Here is a 24,746-nt window from a genome sequence, read left to right as displayed (position 1 = left end):
TACCATTAGTTATCCAAGGCTTACTAAACTGCTTCTGTTTACTTTGGGATATTTGTTTCCTTGATGCATGTTTATGAACATTAAGCTGAAGAGTACTTATGGACTTAGCTGTAACTTCATTTAGGTCATTGCTTTCAATGTAAATACCATTCCGGTCAATTGCTTTGATATCCTGTAGGTATAGTTCTGAATCAAATTGTCTGTAGTCTCTATAATATCTCTTAAATTTTTGTTTTTGTACTGAATCAACAATACAAAAGGTTGGTAGATGATCCCAGATATCTATTGTAGCAATTCCAGATATCATTTGGTTAGTGTTGTTGGTATATATATGATCTATCAATGTTGCTGTATAATTCTGGTAGGCTTAGTTATTATTGGTGAGATGTTGTTAGAGTGGAGCATATCTAGGTACTCTTCAGTTTGTGTATGATGGTTACATCTTAAAAAATCTACATTCATGCCTTCCAGAATGCATAGTTGGTATCTATTCTGTAATTTTATAATTAGATCATCAAAATGTTTAGTAAATTCTTCTATATTAGCACCAGGGTGTCTATGAATGGATCTAATAAATATAGGTGCCTTGCCATTACATGGATCGATTTCAACCCAGCACAATTCGACTAGTTGCATATTAAATTTTATATCAAGTCTGGGTATATATTTAACCCTTTAACTCCCATGAGGGACCAAGACAGAATTTCTCCTTACAATATCAATACAATGTCAACCAGATAAGTGATAAGAATAAAGAAAGATATCAATTTGGAGATAATAAGTTGATCCAATACTAATTTCTCTGAACTAACATTATATGAATTGTATGGTTGACATTTAGGAGAATTACAAATTTGATCTGGGAGTTAGAGGGTTAAGGGTCTTAATGATGTAGATAGCTGACCCACCAGCCGAAGTAGGTGAATCAGTATGATAAAGTTCATAATTTAAAAGATCCACATTACAAACAGAGTTTGCATTTAATCTGGTTTCAGTAATAGCAAGAATTTCTGGTCTTTTATCAAGGGAATAAATAAAATCTTCAAGCAAAGCTAAATTTTTTTGTAAGCTTCTCATATTACAGTGAAACATTGAAATAGCTTTTGGCCCAGCTTTGGCAATAGCATTATTTATCTGAGAAATGGAGTAGTAATCTGACATTGGAATAGTAAGCATTAAGTCAGGATCGGTTTCATCAGATTTATCAGGGTTGGATATCAAATTGAACAGGTCACTATCTATTAACTGATTGAACTGAACTGACCTTAAGCCATTTGCAATATTAAACTCTCGATCATTGAGGTTGTAGAAATGGCAAAATCTGCAAGGAATTAATTGTAATTCATTCATTGGAGATTGTATAAAGTGAAGAAATATAAATAAATATGAATAATCAGATGTTGAAAAAAAAAAATTCTAATCTGTTATTAATCTCATCCAAATAATCTTCGAATTCCTCGTGGGTAGAGAAGCTTACAATGCGTGAGATCTCAGTCTCTTAGGAGGATTTTCCCGTTCGCAGTCCATAAAAATTTGTGATTACGCTGTTGTTTGAATGTATTAATTTTCCCAAACAATCTCCTCCTGTAGGTGGTTAACGACTCATTGATATGAATCTTGTTGTCACTGAAGACACTTTTGCCCATTTCGGCTTGGACAGTAAAAAAAAAAAAACAGAATGGAAAATATTTTTAATAGATGCAAAATTAAGACTTACCAGCAAAGCATCTAAAATTGGTCTAGGTTGCAACGCCTAATGAGAAGGATTTTCGAAATCATTTTGACCAGCCGAGGTGGTGACCGTAGTACTCAAATCCGATGTCTTCTATGATCCCCTACGTCTAATCTTCTTTGGCACTAACTAAGATAAATCATACCGGCCCCTTCATTCCTCTCGCTTAATTCATTCTCGTAAACGGCGGGAAATATTCGAAAAGGTGGTGTACTTTTATCCGCCATTTTGTGGAATGCGGCTACATGGACGTGTATGTGTCATGATGTGTACCAGCAGCTGGTGGTTATTGTCGTGGTTACGAGTAACAGAATACCTCCCGTTCACGAAAATGGTTCCTTCTGTTAGCAAGTATTTAGTTAGTTTGTGATAAGTTAGTCATTTTGTTAGTTCTTTATTAATTCTGATTTAATCTTTCGTTTATAGTAAGAATGTACCTAAAGGCCTATTTCCAACATTGATGCAACGCAGTCGTTTGTTTCTGTTTTGCACCTCTTTTGTATGAATTCGAATTCCGAAGTTATTTCGCTTTGAGCTGTTGTGATGAGTTTCCGAATTGTGACAGCCTTGTCTAACTTCCATAAGCGGACGTGTTTAATTTGTCTACTGACCTTGCTTTGGATCCACATGAAAGTTTTTGTTTTGGCTAACGCAGTGAGAGGTTGATTCAGTTGATTGGAAGCATTATGATTAAGAGCTTTGTTGTTCATTTCGAAAGTCTCATGAAATTGTTTGGTTTAGTTTTCTAACAACATTGTTTAGCCATCAAAACCGCAAAAGATTGAAGCGAACTGTCCTGCATTCGTTTACTTATTATTTGTCACACTCAATAAGAATTGAACGTTGTTTGTCTGAGTCACGAGGGGGAACTGAAATTTCTTGACGTCATTAGCACTCTTCGTTATTGTCCTGAAGCTCTTTAATCCTCCCGCCAAACATCAATCTGGCGCCAAATCTATCAGTTAATTACAGTGCCCTCCTAACCCCTTGAACAACTGAGAACGTCCTGTCAAAGGGACTTGGCGCCGCGGCTCTTCACATGCTACGGAATTTTTTGGCAACAAGAAGTGAAGAGCTACAACTAAATAAGACAGCAAAAATAATGTTATATAGTTTGATTTCCAATTGTTACCAATCTAAGCAGGTGATAGCCAGTGTGAACTAGTTTTGCGGACTCATTTCAAAGCGGGAATTTGACGATTCAAAGTTTAGCTTGACGCGGAAATTCTTGCCTCATCATTACTTTTTATCCAGCCTTACAGAGTCTAAAGACTAAGTGTTTCTTTCATCACGTCTCCCACTGGCGTTAAAGAAAAAAGTCTCTGACCTGCATCACACCCAGGTGTTTAAGCTTCTAAGTAAGAAATACAAATATCTTTTGAAATGCCACAGAAAAACGGCTTAGTAGCTTAGAATTTAGCAGGCTTTAAGTTGAATAATAACCAACATTAGCACTCTGGGTTTGAGAGCTGAAAATTAAGTGAAGTGTGAAAATGTGCAAATGGAATGGGGGCGAATGGATGAATGGAGGTCAAGCGCATCTTCCAGAAATAGGACACATCTCTAACCGTCTTAATTTAGTGGTCTGGAATCTGTTTCTTATGTCAACAAATAAACGTTGCATAAGCCATCGCCTTTCTGACAATTGAAAGTTTTCAAAGAGCCAATCAAACGAAAGTTCTGTATCTCTTTAAATATGCTATGATCAAATTAGCAGTTCATTTCAACCGGAGAAAATCAGTGTTCAAACGAAATTGCAGAATCAATCAAGATGTCAGTGGATAAACTATTAGATTATTTGGAGCCAAAAACTTTTGGCAAAATTCACTATGTTGCTGTGGTTCTTTGGATCCTGATTGGTGTCCTCTTCCTTGGTATATTCGCCGACATGGAAAACAGCGAACCCAGGTTTGATTTCCACTGTGGTGGAGCGAAAAGTGAAAACATCAACCTCGTCCGAGGAGAATGTTACGAGAAATACCAGGAGCAGTACAACAAATTCGCTTTGCCTGTCTATGGCTTCGTTATCGTGAATTTCGTCCTTATTATATTTGTATGTGTTATCTACTCCCTAATAGTAAAACCTACGGTCAATCGACTGTCGCGAAGCATTCGTAACGGTGAACCACAGAGACGAGAGAACGCATTGTCAACGGGATACAAGCTTTTCATCGCTTACTGCTGTCAACTATCCACAAGACTTGTTTTCGGAATTATTTTCATCATCCTACAAACTCAGTTGCTTTATCCTTTAAATTTTTCCTCTAAGTTTCACTGTTATTTAACCGATGGAACCACTCAGCCAAGGAATTCATCTGACAACGCCCAATACTCTGCTTTACACGACTGTCACAATCAACGAGCGGTAAAAAAAAACTCCTGGATGGACGCTGTCCTTGTGGTGAATGGAATTTTTGTCGTTGGCATTCTGTTTGAAATCGTCTACATTTTTTTTAGGGCGTGCAAAGAAAGGGATTTCATGCAAAACTCAAAGTTTCAAACATCTCATCTAAATCCTCCCGAAGAATCTCAGCAGCAAGAAGAAAGAACACAACTTGTAATAAATATCCCACATGAAATTCAGCAGCAAGAAGAAAGAATACAAGTTGTAGTAAACATCCCACATAAAATTCAGCAGCAAGGAAGGACAGAACACGAAACAAACAACATCCCACAAGAACACGTAGAGGAGAGTGAAGACCATGAGACGAACATCCCACATCTACCAAGCGGGCCAGAAAAACTCGTAAAATCACCGCTTCAGCAATTCATCCAGAATACAAAGAAAATTATTATGGGCGACACTTATCAACCTCCACAACTCCGGTCCCTTTTTTCAAGTCCTCCTGGCAAAGGACACCCACCTAAACATTTGACTCTGGATCAGATTTACACAAACCTTGTAATTGTACCTGACATGGCTGATTATGACTTTACTGAAGACAGAGGGAAGAATTTGGAAATCTACGCCAGGTCGGGTGTGAAAGACGAAACACCGAGAGGGCCAAAGGACATTCTTAATCAAGAAAACAAAAACATTTTAATCGTCGGTCGTCCCGGAATCGGAAAGACTCTTTGTTGTACAAAAATTCTCAGAGACTGGGCATCTAACAAAGTATTCCATAACACACTTGGTAACAATATCCACTTTGATGCTGCTTTCTTCGTCAAATTCAGAAGATTCAACGCTACAACAGAGCCGCTTAGCCTTCGGGAGTTACTGACCCGCTCCACATACTCACCCAGGGATGAGCTGGATGAGGAAGTCTGGAATTACATCGTACAAAACCCTCAAAAAGTTCTCCTTATTTTCGACGGAATTGATGAATTTAAATTTAAATCAGAAATCAGCGCGGAAGATAATGAACCTTCATTCAGAGACAGCGAAGACGTAAAGATGCCCCTCTCCGCACTTCATGCCAAACTTACGACTGGAAAACTTCTTAACGGAGGAGCTGTTATAACTACTACAAGACCTACAGCTCTGTCATGCATCGAAAGTATTCCTTTTGACAAAATGTTCGAGATCCTTGGCTTCTCATCCGAACAAGTCGAAGAATACGTAACCAACTTTGCTGAAGAAGACAAGGAAACAGGCGACACAGTAAAGCGTCACATCACCAGCAACATCAATATCTTATCTCTATGTTACATTCCTGCGAGTTGCTTCATCATTTGCTCAAGTCTCTTTAAAATGGTGAAGTTCTATACTCCTAAAGGTCTTAACCTACCAACAAGTTTAACAGGCATATACAAGAGAGCCGTGAAAATTTTCTACTTGAGACACAACGAAGAATTTCGCGATGAACATTTCACTCGCAAAGACTTTGAATCAGATGAATTGCCCCGCGAAGAAGAAAAAAAATTGGAGAAACTAGAAAAATTGGCATTTGAAGGAATTAAAGAAGGAAGGCTGATCTTTGGAGCAAACGAAGTACGCGGAATGGAAGACAGCGCTCTATTTCACCGCTTACCCGACCGTGAAGTTGACTCGTTTAGTAGCGAAGGACAGTTCTGTTTTATTCATCTCACAATGCAGGAGTTTTTCGCTGCGAAGCACCTAACTAACATGAGTGAAACAGAATTAAAAACATTTGTTCAAATGAACATTAAGGAAGGCAAATGGCAGCTGGTTTTTCAGTTTGTAGCAGGATTAATGGAGGATAAAAAAACCCTACCAAGCGAAATTATCACAGATCTTCTTCCTGTGAAAACTGAAGAAAGAGAAAGCGTACGCTACAACTTACAGTGGCCAGAGAATAAAGAGAAAACGAAAGTGACCTGCTGGCCGACTGAAGACGAACGATATTTAGCAGTGACATTAATGAAATGTTTAAACGAAAATAGTAGAATGAAGTCAGAAGCACAGAGAAAACTTCAACAAATTAACTTTAATTGTGTAAATTTTATTGATTGTCACCTCACAGCTGTTGATTGCTCTTCGTTAGTAAATGTAATTAATGTTCAACAAATTTCACATTTTGATTTGAGGGGCAATAACTTTGGTCCATTAGGTTGTTTGGAGATTTGTAAATTGTTAAAATGTAGGGAATCTCAACTGAGCTGGTTAAACCTCAGAATAAATCAACTGGCAGATGACGCAGCAAAGTATTTAGCTGAAGCCATCAACAACAACAACTGTCAGCTACGCACGTTAAACCTCTCATTAAATAGAATCTCAGACATTGGAGCACAGCACTTGGCTGAAGCCATCAACAACAACAACTGTCAGCTACGCACGTTAGACCTCTACGCAAATAACATCACAGAAGCAGGTGAGCAAAAGGCACATAATTTACTAAGCAATAGTCAGTCTAAGTGTAAGCTAATTTTTTAGGCCTCAGCAATTTCAATTAAAAACTAAAAAGAAATTATTAGAACCACTTACTATTCAAAATAACTGTGAGGTAACCAGCTCAGTGATAATTGCAGCCCAACAACTGAAATCGTGAATGAAAGCAAACTTACTCTCTGAAGCGCTCAGAGCAGCGAGATTATTTGAACCGGATCGAAATGAAGAAAAATGAACCAATGAACATGTTTATTGAGAAAAAACGATGTCAATCTTTTTTTAAAAAAAAAATAAACCAATAACATTGAAGTAAAAAACACAAAGCTTCCCGCAGAGAAAACAATCAAACCTCGGACCTCTCAGGAAACTTTTTCATTTTATGATTGGTTTGTTTCGATCCTAAATTCTCTCCATGCTTCTGTATGTTTTGATCGCTTGAGAGTTTTGTGCGAGATTTTAAGCGGATTAGATTAGTGAATACACCACAGTTTGCCTGGTAGTATACCAGGTTTTCTTTTTTTCATTTTAGTGTTTTCTATAATTTTTTTTTTTTTGATTAAAGTGAACCGGTTCAAGTAGTTTCACTTTTCTGGCAAAATATCAAAAAAAGATATGAAACCACATTATAAATCAGATCACATTGCTTTCAGACAGACCCTAAGCAAGGCTTTTTTTGTAGGTTTTTGGTGTAAGATTTACATAACATTTAAACAATTTGACTAAGGGAAGTTTCTGCATTTGTTGTAAATATTAATGTAGTTTATGTACATATTTATTTTTTTCATAATAAATTTTGTAAACTAAATTCAACTTTGTGTTGAGATACATTTGGCCTCAATTGTTAGACACATATCCTAGTAAAGAAGTTATGAGAATTTGGTGTTTGATCAAGATAACAAATTCTACCTGATAAGTTTGAGTATTCTCATTTCCTGTTTTCTGGATAATGCTTGGATGTCATAAGGAGAAGTTGTAGGGTGTAAAATTTCTAAGGGGGGGGGGGAAGGGGTTGATCGGCTGGCCTTATGAAATTTAGTATTACCCATTGCCTTACCAACAAATGCACAATTGTTTGTATGATCATTGCTTCTTTAATTTTACATAAAAACCAATAAAAATATTTCAGAGTAAAATGAAGTACAACAACTGTGAACGCTAAACACCACACATATGGCAACTCCCTATAAAAGTGGCCCCACTATTGATTAAGAATTCTACACAGAGTTAAAAAGAGAAGTTTTAGTTAAGGAGTAAACAAATAACTCCATAAACAGTTGTTTTACAGTACTTGGTAAGTTAAAAATTCTTCTAGAATCTGAGGGGAACAAATTATCCCAGTTTAAATTGGCACTCACAGAGAGACAAGTCCCTACAACAGTTCCTGTTGATGCTTTAAAACCAGAAGAGTGACCAGCATCTAATTTCTCCTTAGAGTAATACTGGTGAATCATCCATCAAGATCATGAGAAATAAGAAAAAGATCACCATCCAAAGAAGCTCTAATTGTTAAAATAATTCTCTATTGTAAGGAGAATTTCTGTCTCGGTCTTTAAAGGTTAAACTGTAAGAGTGACTAGCATCTAATTTCTCCTTGCAAAAATACTACTCAATCATGTTAAGATGAAGAGAATAAAGAAAATGATCACCAACCAAAGAAGCTTCGATTGTTAAACAAATTCTCCTTGTTAGCATCTTAGGAAATGTATAGAGAACAGTATGGAGAATATGCATACTGATGTTAGGGTGTAAAGGGTGTTTAATTCTACCCAGAGCAATGTTCCTCCTATTGAACTTGGTGAGTGACTTGGACCTCTGACTTCTCACAAGGATCCAATTTGTTTGAAGACCCAGGAACCTTGTGTTTGTCCTATCATCCGATCAAATCAACTGTTCACCATATCTCTCTGAAGATCTCAATTATCAATTCTCCCTACTATCTGTCCTACATCTGAGCTGATTTTAGCTCTGAGAATTTGGTTTTAAATCAAGCAATACCCCAGAGTTGATATTTGTCTTTCTTCTGGTCCCTTTTCTGCTTAAAAATTGGTCACTTCTAGGTGTGAAAATGTAAACCCATTTACTCATGAGATCTAAGAAGTCATTCTCCTCACTGTCTGTGGTAGAATTCTTATGATGTTAGTTCAGAGAATTTGGAATAGGATCACCTAATAATCCCCTAATTGATATTTTCCTTTATTCTCATCACAAGTCTGCTTGATATTCTATTGATATTGTTAGGAGAAATTCTGTCTTAGTCACTCATGGGAGTTAAGGGTTAAAAAGGAAATGCAACAGGGACTTCATTCTCAAATGTGCCACCATTACCACACAAACTCCTCTGACTATACAATAAAATTACTACTAGTAAATTGTTTTAGATGTCTGTGTTAGCATTTGTGACTCAAAGCTACTTTTTCATCCTGGACAGCAGTAAATCTTTTCAGACGCTTGCTAGACTTCTTGGTGCTCAATTTAATTCTTTTCCTTTGAGTAGTTGCAGCATCTAGGGCTACCTTGTGAAGAGAATCTTTCTTCACACATGGTTTGAAAGGCAAGGTATTGGTGCCGACAGAGATAAAACTAGCCCTGTCTTCCTCAACTGCCTCTGTGGTTGTTGTATCAAAGAGTTTGTTTTTATCTACAGGTTTGCCTTTGTTCCCTTTGACATGACTTGTACTACCACAAGTACTGGAACTATCAAATGTCTTACTTTGTAAGTCTTTGTGCACATATGAACCCATTGACACTGCTGATGGTGATGGAGACTGATAAATGTGGCGCACTACAGAATTACAGCAATCAAGGTCACATTTCAGCCCACATTTGTCATTTCCAAAAGGACACAACTTTCTCACTACTTTAGTGATGCAACAGGAATCTTCATCACTATCCTCCTTGTTCTCTGCAACTGAAAAATTCACAACTGATGTCGACTCTCTTCCTTCAGTCCTCACAGAAATGATGCAAGATTCTGCTTCCACAAAATCCATAACTGCTTTTGATGTTGTTGAGGACAAATCCTGTTTTACTTCTCGGAAACATGCTCTTCTCGGCACCTTACCACATTGTGCAGATCTTGTGTTAGGGAGAACTGGTGCTGATCTGTCGACATTAGCTTCACTGTCAAAATGTTCCTTATCTGTTTTCACTGCCTTAACAAACTCAACACTTGCATCTGATGAACAATCAGATTCTATAGATTCTTTACCAATTAGTTCAAATTCATTTTGAAGATTTTCCCTCGCTGACCCTGTGATAAGACCAGAGAGAGTAAGAAGAACACTAGATGTCATCGATGATGAACTGTCACCAAGGTGAAGGCCACTAAAGTCAGGAGTTTCTTGAAGTTCTATTGTACGTTCTCCTTTTTGTTCAATTGTTTCGTCTTCATCATCTGATCTTTGAAGAGAAATTCTGAGACGTTTCCTCATAGGAGATGATCCCATGTTAGGCTTCTTCACAACAGCTGTATCTTCAGGTAAAGGTGTCTCTCTTCTGCAGTTTAACTCATTTCTGATCTCAGCAAGAGGAGGTTCATCATCTGACACTGAACACACATTGACTTCACAGTCTTCTGTTGGTGATTCCCATGCATCATCATCATCGTCATGGCTTAAATAGTTCATGGAATGATCCCCTATTTGTCTTTGCCGCGTACTCAATTGAGGCTCACTATGTCCACATACATGACAATGCCTTTCTCCGGGGGATTTCTTCCAGCGTTGACACTTCAGATGGGTGCCAGTTTGGCCACAGGTGTCACACAAACGCAGGCGCCATTTTCTGAAATTAGAGCAGCAATACTGTAGATGTATTGAGCCCTCCAAGCAAAAAACATTTCCATGGCGACCACAAGTTTAAAACAATTTTGGCAACTAAATTTACAGTGAAAGTTGCCCAATTGGTGACCTGTGTTTTGTGGAAAAGAAGCAGGCTCTAACATTGCATGTTACTGATCTTAAGTTGAAGTAAACTGATGAACCTTTAACATCAAACAACCACATTGCTTACTTCAAAGGTTTGTAGTGTGCTCAGCCATTTTTCAACCATACAATATTACACAAAGTGTTCCCATAGTTCCATCATTTTTTTTTCCTCTGTTGACTAAATTTTATCTCTGAAGGTTGTTTTCTGTTTTTTTTAAGGTGCCAAATGGTATGTTTGAAATACCTTGAGCTTGGAATACTGATATAATGTAAAATACAAAAGGTTCCCCAAAAATCCACTGCTTTAGCTTTACATGGATCAATGTTGGTATCTGATCAACTGGCCACCTACCCCTCCCCTACCCCAATAACAGTCAACTGATAACTATTTAGGGTTATAGATAGGTTATGGGAGGTAGGTGTCCAGTTGCTTAGGTACTGTCATTGATTGCTAATAGACTAATCCAATGGCTCTTGACTGCACTATTTTCAATGAAAGTTTTAAATCAAATTAGAATTTTCAATGTATAATACACCACTAAAAACAAGAGAATTTTAGTGTTTTATACCCAGATGTTTCCTTATACTCTCTGCCATTGGGACAGACACAGTTCTTTGCATCACAGCGACTGTACTGAAAAAGAAGGTCAACAAAGGCATCTTCTGTTTCCCAACTAGCATCCCTGTAAAGAATTTTACAAAAATATCCTTTGTCAGTTTTCCAACACTAATAGCAGATTTTCAGGGACTAATGCTCACAATCTATGAATTTGGTAGACTATAACCAAAGATCCCTGTAGCACGCAATCACCATTTTTTCCCCGACATCATCAAAAAGGAGGAATTACTCATATTCTATGCATTTGGAATCTTTTACATAAAACAATCCATTCTGTCCTTTAATATATTACGTGGACATTCACTTCTCTGACATGAAATTAATCTGAGATCATTTCAACCCTTCCACTACCAAGATCTCAGTAGTAATTCTCTTTAGTGTATGTCATACAATTCTGTTGATGTTGTTTTGAAGAATTTGGTATTAGATCAACTAATGATCCTTAAATTAATATTTTTCTTTATTCTCATCTCTTGTCTGCTTGATATTGATGTTATAAACCAACATTCTGTCTCAGTCACCCACGAGAGATAACCCTTTAACTCCCATGAGTGACCAGGACAGAATTTCTCCTCACACCATCCATACAATATCAAGCAGACAAGTGATGAGAATAAAGAGAAGTGTCAATTAGGAGATTATTAGTTGATCCAATCACAAATTCTCAGCACTAAAATCATATGAATTGTTTGACAGTCTTTTTGGAGAATTACTAATGAGATCTTGGGTGTGAAAGGGTTGATAAACAGGTTAACCAAAACTTACTGATCAGGTATGAAAATTCCCATTCGCTTCATTTCTTCTTGAAATTCTTCCAAATTATTGCAAACTGGGCAACGGAAGTAATACAACCCACTTGACTTTGCATGTTTCTACAGGAAAAATATTGAAAAGCTATAAGTATGATGGTAAATTGAACAAAACATTTCCCAGAAAAGGTGTCTTAGCATATTATTACTCCATTTGAATTTAAAGGTTTTAAGTTGCAGATGTATCCCAGGGTGGTAAAATGGTTAAATACTCATATAATTGTGTTTTTTCCTTGGTGACAATCTGAACTTCCATCGCATCTAGCTTCTGTAACAAGTTACAGTTATTCATATACAGATAGATTTTTTTCTAATGAGTAATTCTGCCCAGATCATTTGAAAATCAGAGTTATTGTTTGGTGGCCTTGTCAATCAATGATATGCAAAAAAAAACAACAACAACAAATCGACAAAAATGTGGAGTTTGGCAATAAGTTGTGAAATTATAAATTGGAAAAAAAATTGGAAAAAAAGGATTTTTCTGTACCTGAAGACATTTGTTGTGAAACCATGTCCTTCTACAGCAAGGTGTAACAAGAGGAATATCATAAACAGGTGACTTGTTCTTCTGTTCTATTTCACACAAACAGATTGGACAGATTTGGTTTCTTTTTAATGCCACATCCTGGGTTGGGCGATGATGCCGACAAAAAGAACTGTGGTGTAACACAAAGGGACAAAATATGGTAAATATTATTATTAATGCTACATTTAGTGATCAACATTCACAACAATCATCAAAATTATCTTTTTGGTATCTCATGGCAGTAAGGGCCAGTCATACTTGTTTTATTTGTTATTTACAGAATGGAACAAGACCATTAATAATCAGGACCAGTGAAACTATTTGCCATCTCAAAAATGCTATCTTAAGAATTTTAGTGTAATTTAAGTCAGAAAACTGAGACTTTGCAGATTTTTGGTAGCTCTGTTTTATTAACCTTTTAACTCCCAGAAGTGATCAACATGAAACTTCTCCCAATAATATCCTTGCATTATCCAGCAAACAGGTAATGAGAATATTCAAACTTATCAGGTAGAAGTTGTTATCTTGATCTAACACCATGTTCTCATTACTAATTTACAAGGAAATGTGTAGCAGCTTGAGGGGAGAATTAATAATTTGATCTTGGGAGTTAGAGGATTAACCTTGGTGTAGTTATTCTTAAAAGTCTTAAGTTGTTTTTCACTTTTTTTTTTCGAGTCCTAGATTTTTCAAACAGGACTAGCCTAAAAATCTCCTATGGATGAGGCGAACTTTCAAGACAGTCATTATTAATATCATTAACATATCCATTAAATGCCACTGACAGTGTTCATCAAATTTTGGCCTTTCTGATGCAGAGTTTCTTTCAAAAAGTTAAGCTATTTTACTGAAATCACAAGCAACAATTACATGTTTAACCCTTCAACTCCCAAGATCTGATTGTTAATTCTCTCTGCTCTCCTCTATTTCCTTGTGAATAAGTTACAAGAATTTGGTGTTAGATCAAGAGAACAACTTCAACCTGATACATTTGAGTATTCTCATTACCTGTTTGGTGGATAGTAAAAGGATATTGTAGAGAGAAGTTATTTTTTAATCACTTCTAGGGGTTTAAGGGTTAAAAACCCCTTACTAACCCAATTAAAATTCTGTATTGTAAGTCATGGAATGGGTATTTTCTGCTTGGATTTATGGCCCAAGTGCAAAGCAAGAGAACGTTATTACAACTGAAAATAAACTCACTTGAAGGTATCAAAAAACTGAAACAGAGCTCCGTTCTCTTTTCCACATCTATAGTGGAAAGTTTCACGACATCCTCCCTCACAACAGCCAATAGAGGCACCCAGCTTCCTGCAGAAACTGCATCTCTGCAAAGAAATGAGCCAAACTAAACAATACCATAAAGACAATTAATATTAATAGTTATTGGAAAATATAAGATAATTCATCACAAGCAGCTCAGCAGGCTCTTCTGGTCAGTGGTCAATCTCAAAGGTACAGGCTCAAATCAAATACTTCAGCTGCACCAGTGACAGATGGAAATAAGTTCAGTGAGCAGCTGAAAAACATTGTGCATCCCTTTCACTTAAACATTAAAAAATTCATAAATTCACTCCTTACAATTGTTATCATTTGAGTTTGAAAAAATTGGTTTTGAATCAACCAATAATCCCCTAATTGATGTTTTCTTTATTCTCATTACTTTTCTTCTTGATATTTTATTGATATTGTAAGGAGAAGTTCTATCTTGATCACTTTACGAAGTTAAAGGGTCAAACAACTGCATTATGAGAGAAACTACCAAAAATTAATCATTAGATGTGTGTTATTCTGTATCTTCTATTGAACATCAAGGCTATTGACAAGAAAGTTTAGTGGCCTAAGATGGAGACTTGAGTGTCTGTATCTGACAAAAAAGTGACCAGGACTGTTTTTGGCATTTTGGATTTCTAAAGGCTGGTTTTTGCAGGCAACAAAATCGGAATCCAAGTCATAGTTAGAACTTTTAGAGGGTTTTCACTGATTCATAAGCATCAGAGTCTTAAGTAAAATCAGAAGAAAATGAAACTGCCCTACCTCTTTTGATTTTAATTCTGTTCATTTTATAACTCTGCTTACAATTGCGATTTTCAATTTTTACTACATCATATCATTTTCTTCCAATTTCACTTGTCTCTGACTCCTATGATTCAGGGAAAACTACATCATGGGAGTTACAAACAGAAGTGAAAATGACATTCAATTGAAATTCCAGTTTTCCATCCTGCTGAAAACAGTCTTCTACTCACCACTCCAACAATCCAGTTTTCACTACATTTTAGGCAACAAAGTTGCAACGTAAGCAACATCTATATTTTTTTCTGATTCTATTGGTTTGATTTTCTCTAGATCGTATGCTTGTGTGGTTCTGATAACCAATGCAACCCCAACTCTGTCATAAGTGAGATCCAGGCTTAAAGGCACATTAAAAATTTGATCTAAGCCACTAACCAGTCTCTTTGCCCTTGATATTTCCTTCTTTATGTCCTTGATTAAAAATCCATCAAATTCTTCATCATCTTTTCCTCTCTGAGCCAGTCCTGAGGAAAGAAACTGCACAGGAAACAATTCATTATGCAATAGACAGGGCTTTCTATCAGTTTACCAGCGTGATAACACATGCCTAGAAAAGTTTGTTCATTTCTGGCTGGAGGTGAGTGATTTACAAACTATTCCCATGTTCCCAACATTGTAAGTGTTACTGAGGCACAACTGCCTTTTAAACCATTACACACTGACATTAATCAGTATGCATATTCTCCAAACTGTTCTCTATACATTTCCTTAGGTGCTGACAAGGAGAATTTGTTTAACAATCAAGAGCTTCTTTAGTTGGTGATCATTTCTTTTATTCTCATGACCTTGATGAGTGATTCAGGGATGATAATGTAAGGAGAACTTAGATTCTAGTCACTCTTAGAGGTTAAGGAGATTAAAAGGGAAAAAGGGCTGAACTACATGCAAACAAATTTTAAATTTGTAAAGGAATCATTCCTTACCATACAATACTGGTGAACTGAAAAACCAGTATTTATATCCTTTAAGAATTTTCCAAAATTTCTTCATCAGGTCCTTGGAAACACAGCCTACACACATCACTGTTGACTGGCAATAATAAATAACATTTAAAAAATGATAAGAATAAAGAAAACCAACTTTCCCTTATCAAGTTAACAATTAAATTTATCATTAGGCCGTAGATGAAAGAAACCCTGCAATTATCAAAAATTATTGCTCGGAAATACTTTAGATGCTCTTGCTCTAAGAAAATCATAGCATCTCAACTGTTGACCACAAAGAGAGATTGTTCACCCTTCACACCATTACATCAGTAAGTATATTCTCCATACAACTCTCTATACATTTCCTAAGGTGCTGACAAGGAGAATTTGTTTAACAATCAAAGCTTCTTAGGTTGGTGATCATTTCCTTTATTTTCATGATCTTTATGATTGATTCAGCAGTATTACTGTAAGGAGAAATTAGATGCTGGTCACTCTTAGGGTTTAACCTTTGAAGACCAAGACAGAATTTCTCCTTACAATATCAATACAATATAAAACAGACAAGTGATGAGAATAAAGAAAAATATAAATTAGCAGATTAGTAGTTGATGCAAAACCAAATTCTCCAAACTCACATCATAAGAATTGTACTGCAGACAGTAAGGAGAATTATTAATGAGATCTTGAGAGTGAAAAGTTCAAAGTGTTAAAACATTTTTCCTCATAACTTTATAACAATATCAAATGGTCAAGTAATGATAACTGACGACAACAGAAAGATTTCTGTATAGTCCCCTTAACCCTTCAATCAAATTTTGATTGACTTGTGTAATGTTTGTGCATGATATTTGTCCCAACAGAATTAGATAATTTGCAATAAGTTGAGCACCTTTGAACTCAAAGTACTATTCCTAGTTTTATTTGAGAGGTTCTGCTTAAGTGATTGTTCAACACATGCAAGTAGAAAACAATAAAAACAGGAAGCTGGGACTCAATCAAGGATGACCATGACCACTTAATAGAGGTGAAAATTACAGTAATAAAGGAGAGAAAAACTGAGAAGTGACTGCTTTATTACAGGGTAACTGTTTAATATGGTGCAGCTTAATACAGGTTCAATTGTATAATGATCACCCATTTCATGATGAACCTGCCCCCATCCTGTCATTTCCTTTTACGATGAACCTCCCTACCCACTAAAAATTTACAGTACCATTAATACATAAATGGCATGAATTGAAGAATTCCTTGTAAATTACTGGGTAAATAAAAAAAACAACAGCAAAAATTGCTGTAGTATGCAAAATGTGTTGAGTTGATTCAAAGCTCTCAAGTCTCATGCATTGAGTGAGAGACTCATGCAAACAAATTCAATCTTACACTCTCATGCTACAGCCAGTATTTCTCACCCCTTTAAGGTTTTGTATTAATTTGGTTGAATTTGCGATAGCAAACTGCTATCGCAAATTCTTGTACTTGTAGGTACTTTCATTAAGTACCTACAAAATTAATTATCCTTCCAAATATAATTTACTCCTTCAGTTGTTTCTTATGCACTCATGTCACACACTTTTTAACCACAGAATTTTCTCTCAGATTAAAGGAATGCACATCTCAGCTATTTCATTTTTTTCACAATTTTCTGTGGGAACATGCCCCCATACCCTCTTCCCTCTCCCACCCTTGATAGATGATGCCCATGAGATCTCACTCTTTGCCAGCAAATAGACTTGAAAGCTCTGGTTGACTAAATGTAATCAATTTCTACACCTTATGTCTCTTTAACCCTTTAACTCCCATGAGTGACCAGGACAGAATTTCTCCTTACAATATGAATACAATATCAACCAGGTAAGTGAAGACAATTAAGAAAAATATCAATTTGGGGATAATTAGTTGGTTCAATACTAAATTATCTGAGTTAACATGATAAGAATAATTCTTATTATTGTATGGTTGACAGAAAGGAGAATTACAAATTTGATCTGAGAGTTTAAGGGTTAAATAACATCTCATCAAAAAGAAAAGCACCTTATTATCATTCAACAGCAAAAAGACAAACTACAGTGCAACACAATGCCAGTCATGATATTTCACTTTCTGGAAAAGTATACAAGAAGGTCTCGGCCAATCAGTGACTTTTGCATAAGTCTTGGAATAAAAAGGGAGATTTTTGTCCAACATTGCTCCAAATGAAATGTACAAATGACTCAACAAAGACTAAATTTAGGTCAGTATAAAAATTTAAGAAACTGACTACCTTCAAGTCCAGTTCTATAGATTGAATCTCCAATTTTGCCGATCCAGATCTTTCACATGCAAAACAGTAAACATTTGAACAAGATCTTAGGTCATACAAGAACTTTGCTTTCTGTTTTCCACAGCATTTGACTACATGATTTTTTCAGCCATAAGATTTTGGTTACATTTTTGTTGCATGGGACCAAACCATTTGTTCTGTATACGAGAAGTCCTGAATTTTGTTCGTTAAATTTTGTACATGTCAAAGACACCACTAAACAATGAATGATTTTGGACAGTGTGGGATAACTGTACACAAAGTCAATCACGATCAAAAGAGGAAAGGCTGATATGTGGCTAAGGCAATGGATTTTAATACTTCAACCAGCCTTTTATCCATAGTTAGGTAGCACATAACACCAGCAGCGACAACACTCATCGATGGACGAGTTGAAAGTTAGCATAAATGTTAAATGAAACTTGTATTGATTACATGGGTATATGTATCTTCTTAATGGTTCCTTTCAACAAATTTGAGTATGTATATATCTTGATCTACATCCAATCAGGGTAATAGCTCACCTTGTACTTCGTTTCATAAATTTTGAAATACCTCCCACAGTAGAGTCACTCCTCGCCATGGAAATCCACTGTTTACAAATAAAATGAATATCTCCTAGTGAATATCAAGAAGTATCCCGAGCCTCCAATGATCTTCTTCGTTAAATTCTGGAATTTTTAGAACATTACCCAACAATTTCTTTCTTTTTTTTACGTCGGTAACACGAAAGACACTTTGATAATCTCTATATCTAGCGCCCGACTCGGTGGCCATGTTTGTACCGTTGCACTTATGACCCGTTAATGGAGGTACTCTGTAACACAGATTCTGCTCGCAACCACGAAAATTACCACCACTGCTGGTACACTTCATGACACATACACAATATATTATAATAGCCCATCATCATCATGGCGGGAAGAAACGCGTTATTGTTCTGATTTTATTATATTTTGTAAAAAGCAGCAAGTGTATTTCTCGGCGCTGGCATTCATTCTTCCATTGCTCTTTTATTTTCTTGCAATGAGCATATCAGACTTTCTCAGAGAATCGTGATCGCGTGGTATTTATACCACCAGAAGACCCTGTGCAATTGAGAGTGGTAGATCTGAGGAAAATGGTTGTTAGGGCAGTCAAAAAAGATGGTAAAGAAATTTAAGAAAGCAAACTGGATAAACAGTTTGTTTTTCACAAATGCAAACAGTTTTGGGGGTGATGTACTTTAAAGGCTATGCAATTTGTCTATTCTAATCTTACAACCCACAATTTTGTTTCTTTAAAGTGCTAAATTGAATAGCAATGCAGTTGTTAAACGTAAAAATTTAAGCACTGACTGTCAATTTTTTGGTAGATTTGCAGAATTTATATGGTTTATTTTCATGTAGGGAGATCTGAGCCTGGATGGGAGAAAGAAGCATGCAGACCAGTTTGGTGGCCTGAAGAAGTTGAGTTCACAGCTGTGAATAATAGCAGCAAGCGACCACATCTGGAGGATTTAATTTCAATCATGCATTCATACAGAAATTGGAATCAACAACAGCAGCCTCAAGAGGTGGACATCACAGTAGATGATTCTGCTCACAATCCTGTGATTCCCATTCCTGTATCATCAACACCAGCTTCTGCTTTTATTTCTGATCCTCCCTCATCTGCCCCTGAAGTTTTTGCAAGCCTCATTTGCCCTCCTGCTCCTTTATCAACACCTGCTCTCACGACTTCTGTTTCTGATCTTCCCTTTGCAACATCTGAAGGTCACATTCAACCTCCACTTGTATTTGAGGACATTGTAAAGAGGAAATTTGGGAGTGAATCAGTTTACTGTGGTAATACATGGCAATCTGTACTGCAAACCTGCAGTGAACTGAATCAGATCCAAACATCAAAGATGCTGAGTATTCTAGGAAAACTGGATGAAGATGTAAGCTTCCTGTTATTAATTAAACTTCATTTTGTTCATTACTTTTTTGTGCATGTATGTGTGGCAAACAAATAAACAAACATACTATTTCATTTATTTATTTCACAATTTAATCTAGTCTAGGATGCAAGTATTTTGTTTTGAATTTACCATTCCTAAACATTCTCTATGTCATTTCATCAGCTGTCAGCTAGAGTTTTAATAACAGTTGTTTAGCTAGAAACTTGGGAAGGGGGCTATCTCCAAGCAGTTTGGTCCTACTAACTCCAAAAGGTGGATATTGTTTGGTTAAGGGTCCACTAATGCTAGGCCAATTCCAACTCTTTAGAGTGATGTTCAAAATTTTTTTTTCAACTTAATGATTAGGGTTGGGGCATTTAATGAGGAATCCATTCATGAGAGTTAATTAACAGCCTTCAACTATAAATATGAATGTTATTTTGTTTACCAATTTGTGATTTACCTATTAATGCAAGGTGTTTTTTCCTTTCCTAGACTGAAATCCATATGATCATAAAGCACCAAACTACAAGGGACATTTAATGGTGCATGGTCACATTGCCTTGGGAGGTGGACTCAAGTTTATCTCCTCACATCCTGGAACATCTCTCAAAGATCTCTCCATGTCAGTTTATCGACAGCGAGAATCAGTGCAGACTTCCAGAGCAGTAAAAAGTTTAGTAAAAGTTATTAACTTGGGACAATTATCATCATCATTATTGTTGTTACTATTATCATTATTTTCATTTATAAATTTTATTGTATTGGTAGTTATTAACTTCATATTCTATTGCTTTTAGAGATTTTCCAGCTATGTTGACCAGTCCATTTATGAGCTTGGTCTGGGGCCATTCTACTCAAGTGGGGATGGAAACTGCTTTTATAATTCACTATCCATACTCATGTCTGGACATGAAAGTGACAGTGAAATTTTTAGACTGGGTGCAGCAATGTATGATCATGCTCACTATGACCATATTGTTGATGCAGTAAGAACAATCAGTTAGTTTTTCTTATGTTTGCTAAGCTTATTAGTGCACAATTTAAACGTCCCTGTTTTATGTTTTAAGTGAACTTTAACAGAGGTCAACCTCTGGATCTCCTTTTCAAAGCTGAGACTGAGGCATAATAAATCAATCTTAAATTAATCTTTGAAAATTCATCTAATAGTTCTTTCTTTAGGTGCTTGTTTATGTGGTTGCTTGTTATACAGAAATATTTTAATCCAGCTGTTAGAGAAATTTGCTACTTTGATATTCTCAGATTACTTAGCAAGCAATGTAAGGTTGGGATTTTTTTCTTTATCCTCTAAACACTAACTGCTATTCATGTCAATTCATTTCTTCTTGTTTCATTGACTGCTCGCAAAACCCAAAATTCTTTGATCACTTTTGATAATTACACAATAATTTTTTGTGCTCACGTTTTTCAATTATATTTGACAACTGTCCAATAAACTAATATCTGTAGCAGCCATCTCAGTGTCGTGTTAACCGTTCCTGTAGTTACTTATTACCCTCTCTGTAGAAGTAACTAAACTGCATTTCGAAAAATTATATTCCATTCGCAATGTAACTTTAAAATGAGTTACTTTGTACTTCTGTCATATTTCTTTTTACAGAATGTGAGGCATTTTACTGATAGAGGTGATGCTTTGCAGTGGGCAGCCAGTGTGAGCCTTTCACCAAACGGGGTTCAGGAAATTAAAGACAAATCCATTCAAGAAATTGTCGCAAAAAGTGTCTAAAGGCAAGTCTTCAATGCCTTAAAGAATTTTACTAATATAGGTAACTAAATTGTGACTTGTTCGTTTTAAGGACTGGCTCACATTCTTTTGAATCAATTCCACATCTTTATCATCTCATTACAACCAGGTATCAGCTCGTTTCTCCACGCAAGTTGGCATTACAATACTGACATCCGCAGTTTTTTTTTTAAGAACTCTTGCAGGTAACCTTTGCTGCTAGCGAACTGCCTGGGGCTGTATGGTACAACACAAAACAAAGTCCTCCTTGTTGCTTCCAGCCAGACAGGGAAGAGGCCTTGTCACAGCGGATTTGGACCCCCCGCGGATTTGGACCCCCCGGTCCATATCCGCTAGCAGATTTGGACCCCCCTTCGCGGATTTGGACCCCCCCCCCTAGCAACGCATATCAGTTGAGGAAAACGAACAGCGAATTCCCGATTCTTTCGAACCTTCGTGAAAATAAAGCTTAATTCGAGAAATTGCGTTGACTTACAGCTGCAGGTTAATTAAACGAAAATCTTAAATTGAGACGCAATGCTGAGAAAAAGATCACGTCTACGAGAATGTTTTAAAATAAAAACCTACTTTCTGAAAAAAAAACTTTCTTTGAAAGCCTACTTTCTAAATTTTTATTATTTCTATTAGGAAGTTATGTATGGTAATGTTTTTACTCAGTTTTGTTAAAGGGGTCCAAATCCGCGGAGGGGAGTCCATATCCGCTAGCTCAAGAGAACTGGCAAGCAAACAAATGATTTCAAAATTTACGTTTCATTTTCATTCCAGAGGTAAACAACAGACTTACAGCTGCAGGTTAATTAAACGAAAATCTTAAATTGAGACGCAATGCTGAGAAAAAGATCACGTCTACGAGAATATTTTAAAATAAAAACCTACTTTCTGAAAAAAAAACTTTCTTTTAAAGCCTACTTTCTAAATTTTTATTATTTCTATTAGGAAGTTATGTATGGTAATGTTTTTACTCAGTTTTGTTAAAGGGGTCCAAATCCGCGGAGGGGAGTCCATATCCGCTAGCGGATATGGACCCCGGGGGTCCAAATCCGCTAGCGGATATGGACCGGGGGGGGTCCATATCCGCTAGCGGATTTGGACCGGGGGGTCCAAATCCGCTGGGACAGGCCTTTTCACATCATCTGGCTGCCACTTAAAGAACAAGAAAACACCTTCAACCATATATGCCCCCTTCTGCCATGGAAGTGTGGTGTATTAGATGCTTTCTTGTGCGTGTTTTGGCGAGGATTTAACACCCAACATTCAAGTCGCAATGAGATGGTGCAGTGTCTTACCTGCTTTGAATGGTATATACCACTGCGTTTGTTTGGACATTTCTTTCGAAGAGGCCAAGGATTCCACCATAGTGGATTGTGGCTGCACGTTGCCCCACCCATATCGGAGCCACGACATGTGAGTGTACAGTGGAATCCCTATTTTTCGAACCTCTTGATAACTCGAACCCTTGAAATTCTGTTTCCCTTCCCTCAGTCGAACACTGTAACTTAACCCCGATTCCTAAAGCTACTTTATTATTTAAACAAAGTTTTGTTTATCTTGAATGTTCCATAAAATCTTGATTCCACTGTAATTTCTCTGCTGCTTTTTGTTTTGGCTCGTTTATAATTTTTTTAAACGTAGCGAACTGTTTATTTTATCTATTATATTTTGTAGATCGGTGTACTCAAACCAAGGTAGCATTCTACGGTTTCTAACGAAGGCATATTTGAAGGTTTGTACGTTAAAGATACACTTATTTTAAAGATTTTATCAAATCTAAATTAAAGGTTAAAGTTTCCATTGCTTCCTTTCATTTTCAGACATTAACAACAGAACTCCTAATTAACCAAAGTATACCTTCATTAAGGCTACCACTGAACACCGAACATCGTCTTTTATCGCACCGAGACTTGATGAGGTTGGTAGCAACTGTACCCTCGGAGGACACGCGGTAATTCCATATGTAGATTTAAAAATATCTTAACGAAAAGAATTGCGATACTTAGAATTGATTGAAGGACATGACAATTACTGATTGTGTGCAGGGATAAGTTAGTTTGCGACATAATTTCGTTTTTTCAGTGTTCTTTAAAATACGATTGTTTAAATGCCATTATTCCGCATAACGCAAAAAAAAAAAAGAAAAACAATATGCTCGCACGGCCTTAGTTTAGTTTAGTTTCGCGAATTTCGGCTATCATGGTACACAACATACGCGGTGGTTAAAACTAACAAAAAAGTAAAGCGACCTTTGCGTTTTTTTATCTAGTTCCTATTGACATTATGATCCTTTCGTTTTCAAACAAACAGGTTGATGCATTGGCTGACCGCATGACAACAGTTGCAAAGCCTATCATTACTTCACTTACGAAAGACTACAGACCCGGCTCTTTATGGAAGTGATGCTCCCAGAAGTATTGTATTTGAAATTGTTTCTAGAACGGCACGCCTTATGGTTAAGTATCTGAAGACTGAAGACTTGTCATATTTTAATTTTTCAATTATTTACCGCGACTTTTCCAGCTTAAAAAAGGAGTTTTTGATGACAAGCCTCATCTGAGACGGTCACCTCCAAACTTGCCCAGTGTTTTACATGTAACTTTTTGGGTTAACAGGTTTCCAGTATGCTATATTTCCAGATGGTGTACGCCGCAAACCATTTTTTATTTCGGAAATTATTTTAAGCCACAATTGCCTAAAAAGTTAATGCTTTTTCTTATCTTTCAGAGCATAATCAAGTTCATCATGGAAAAAGAGGATCTCAATTATTTTAGAGCTTCAATTTTCTTTCAAAGTAGTCGTGTTTCGGCAGCAACTTCATAGATAGTTTTAGGCTCACTTTGCCAAACATAATTGTCGGTTTTATTACATCATCATGAAACACCACATATCAAATTGTGGTCAGCAATGCATTGGCAAAAGTTTTGATCTAGGTGCTTCAGGAAATTGAATCTAGTCCGCTCTTCACTTCGCGTATTTTATCGTGTACTTTCTTATGTTTGATACAAATAGTGCGGTGGTTTGGTTATTTAAAACCCTCAATAACAGGAATAAATTTAAAGAAAACAATACAGTAGTTGGTGGTTATACGTCTTAAGTTATTCAAAATGAAATAATTATTAGGTGCTACACCAGGTCTCTTCTCTAAACCAATGAGAAAAATTCCTCGTCTTCAAACTTCCGATACAATGAATCTTTTCTATGCAGCCTTGTTTCCTTAATGCGGTAAATCTATCCATCATAAGCATTTTGTTTTCCAAAACTGGAAGGGTATTTAAACGAAACCGCAACACAAAAAAGGCCCAACTCATTTGATAAATATGTTTAAATTACTCGGAATAAACCAGAATAATGACGTTAA

General features: G+C 36.4%; 1 protein-coding gene and 2 pseudogenes across 3 annotated transcripts in view; 2 read left to right on the top strand and 1 right to left on the bottom strand.

The window, feature by feature from the left end:
- Positions 1-24,454, top strand: part of LOC149051260 (uncharacterized) — an 81,299-nt pseudogene extending 56,845 nt beyond the window's left edge. Inside the window, exons 4-10 of the transcript XR_016188983.1 lie at positions 20,432-20,618; positions 21,251-21,378; positions 21,569-22,798; positions 23,060-23,117; positions 23,206-23,336; positions 23,696-23,840; positions 24,113-24,454. The product of XR_016188983.1 is annotated as an uncharacterized LOC149051260 (transcript). The remainder of the gene's footprint in view (positions 1-20,431; positions 20,619-21,250; positions 21,379-21,568; positions 22,799-23,059; positions 23,118-23,205; positions 23,337-23,695; positions 23,841-24,112) is intronic.
- LOC149051262 (uncharacterized) lies at positions 2,882-6,603 on the top strand. Its single transcript, XM_089198365.1, has one exon. It carries the CDS (start codon positions 3,504-3,506, stop codon positions 6,567-6,569), a length of 3,066 nt encoding a protein of 1,021 aa, XP_089054491.1. The 5' UTR covers positions 2,882-3,503; the 3' UTR covers positions 6,570-6,603.
- On the bottom strand, positions 7,596-17,081 carry LOC149051261 (uncharacterized; annotated as a pseudogene). Its single transcript, XR_016184469.1, has 7 exons — positions 15,404-17,081; positions 14,856-14,957; positions 13,608-13,732; positions 12,366-12,534; positions 11,835-11,941; positions 11,020-11,133; positions 7,596-10,307 (listed from the first exon to the last, which is right to left on the bottom strand). The product of XR_016184469.1 is annotated as an uncharacterized LOC149051261 (transcript).
- Positions 24,455-24,746: the final 292 nt, after the last annotated feature.

Source organism: Pocillopora damicornis, chromosome 1 (genome assembly GCF_964200805.1).
Source record: "Pocillopora damicornis chromosome 1, jaPocDami1.2, whole genome shotgun sequence".
Taxonomy (NCBI): Eukaryota; Metazoa; Cnidaria; class Anthozoa; order Scleractinia; family Pocilloporidae; genus Pocillopora; species Pocillopora damicornis.
The sequence above is the reverse complement of the archived record's forward strand: the minus strand, read 5'-3'. Positions and strand labels throughout refer to the sequence as shown.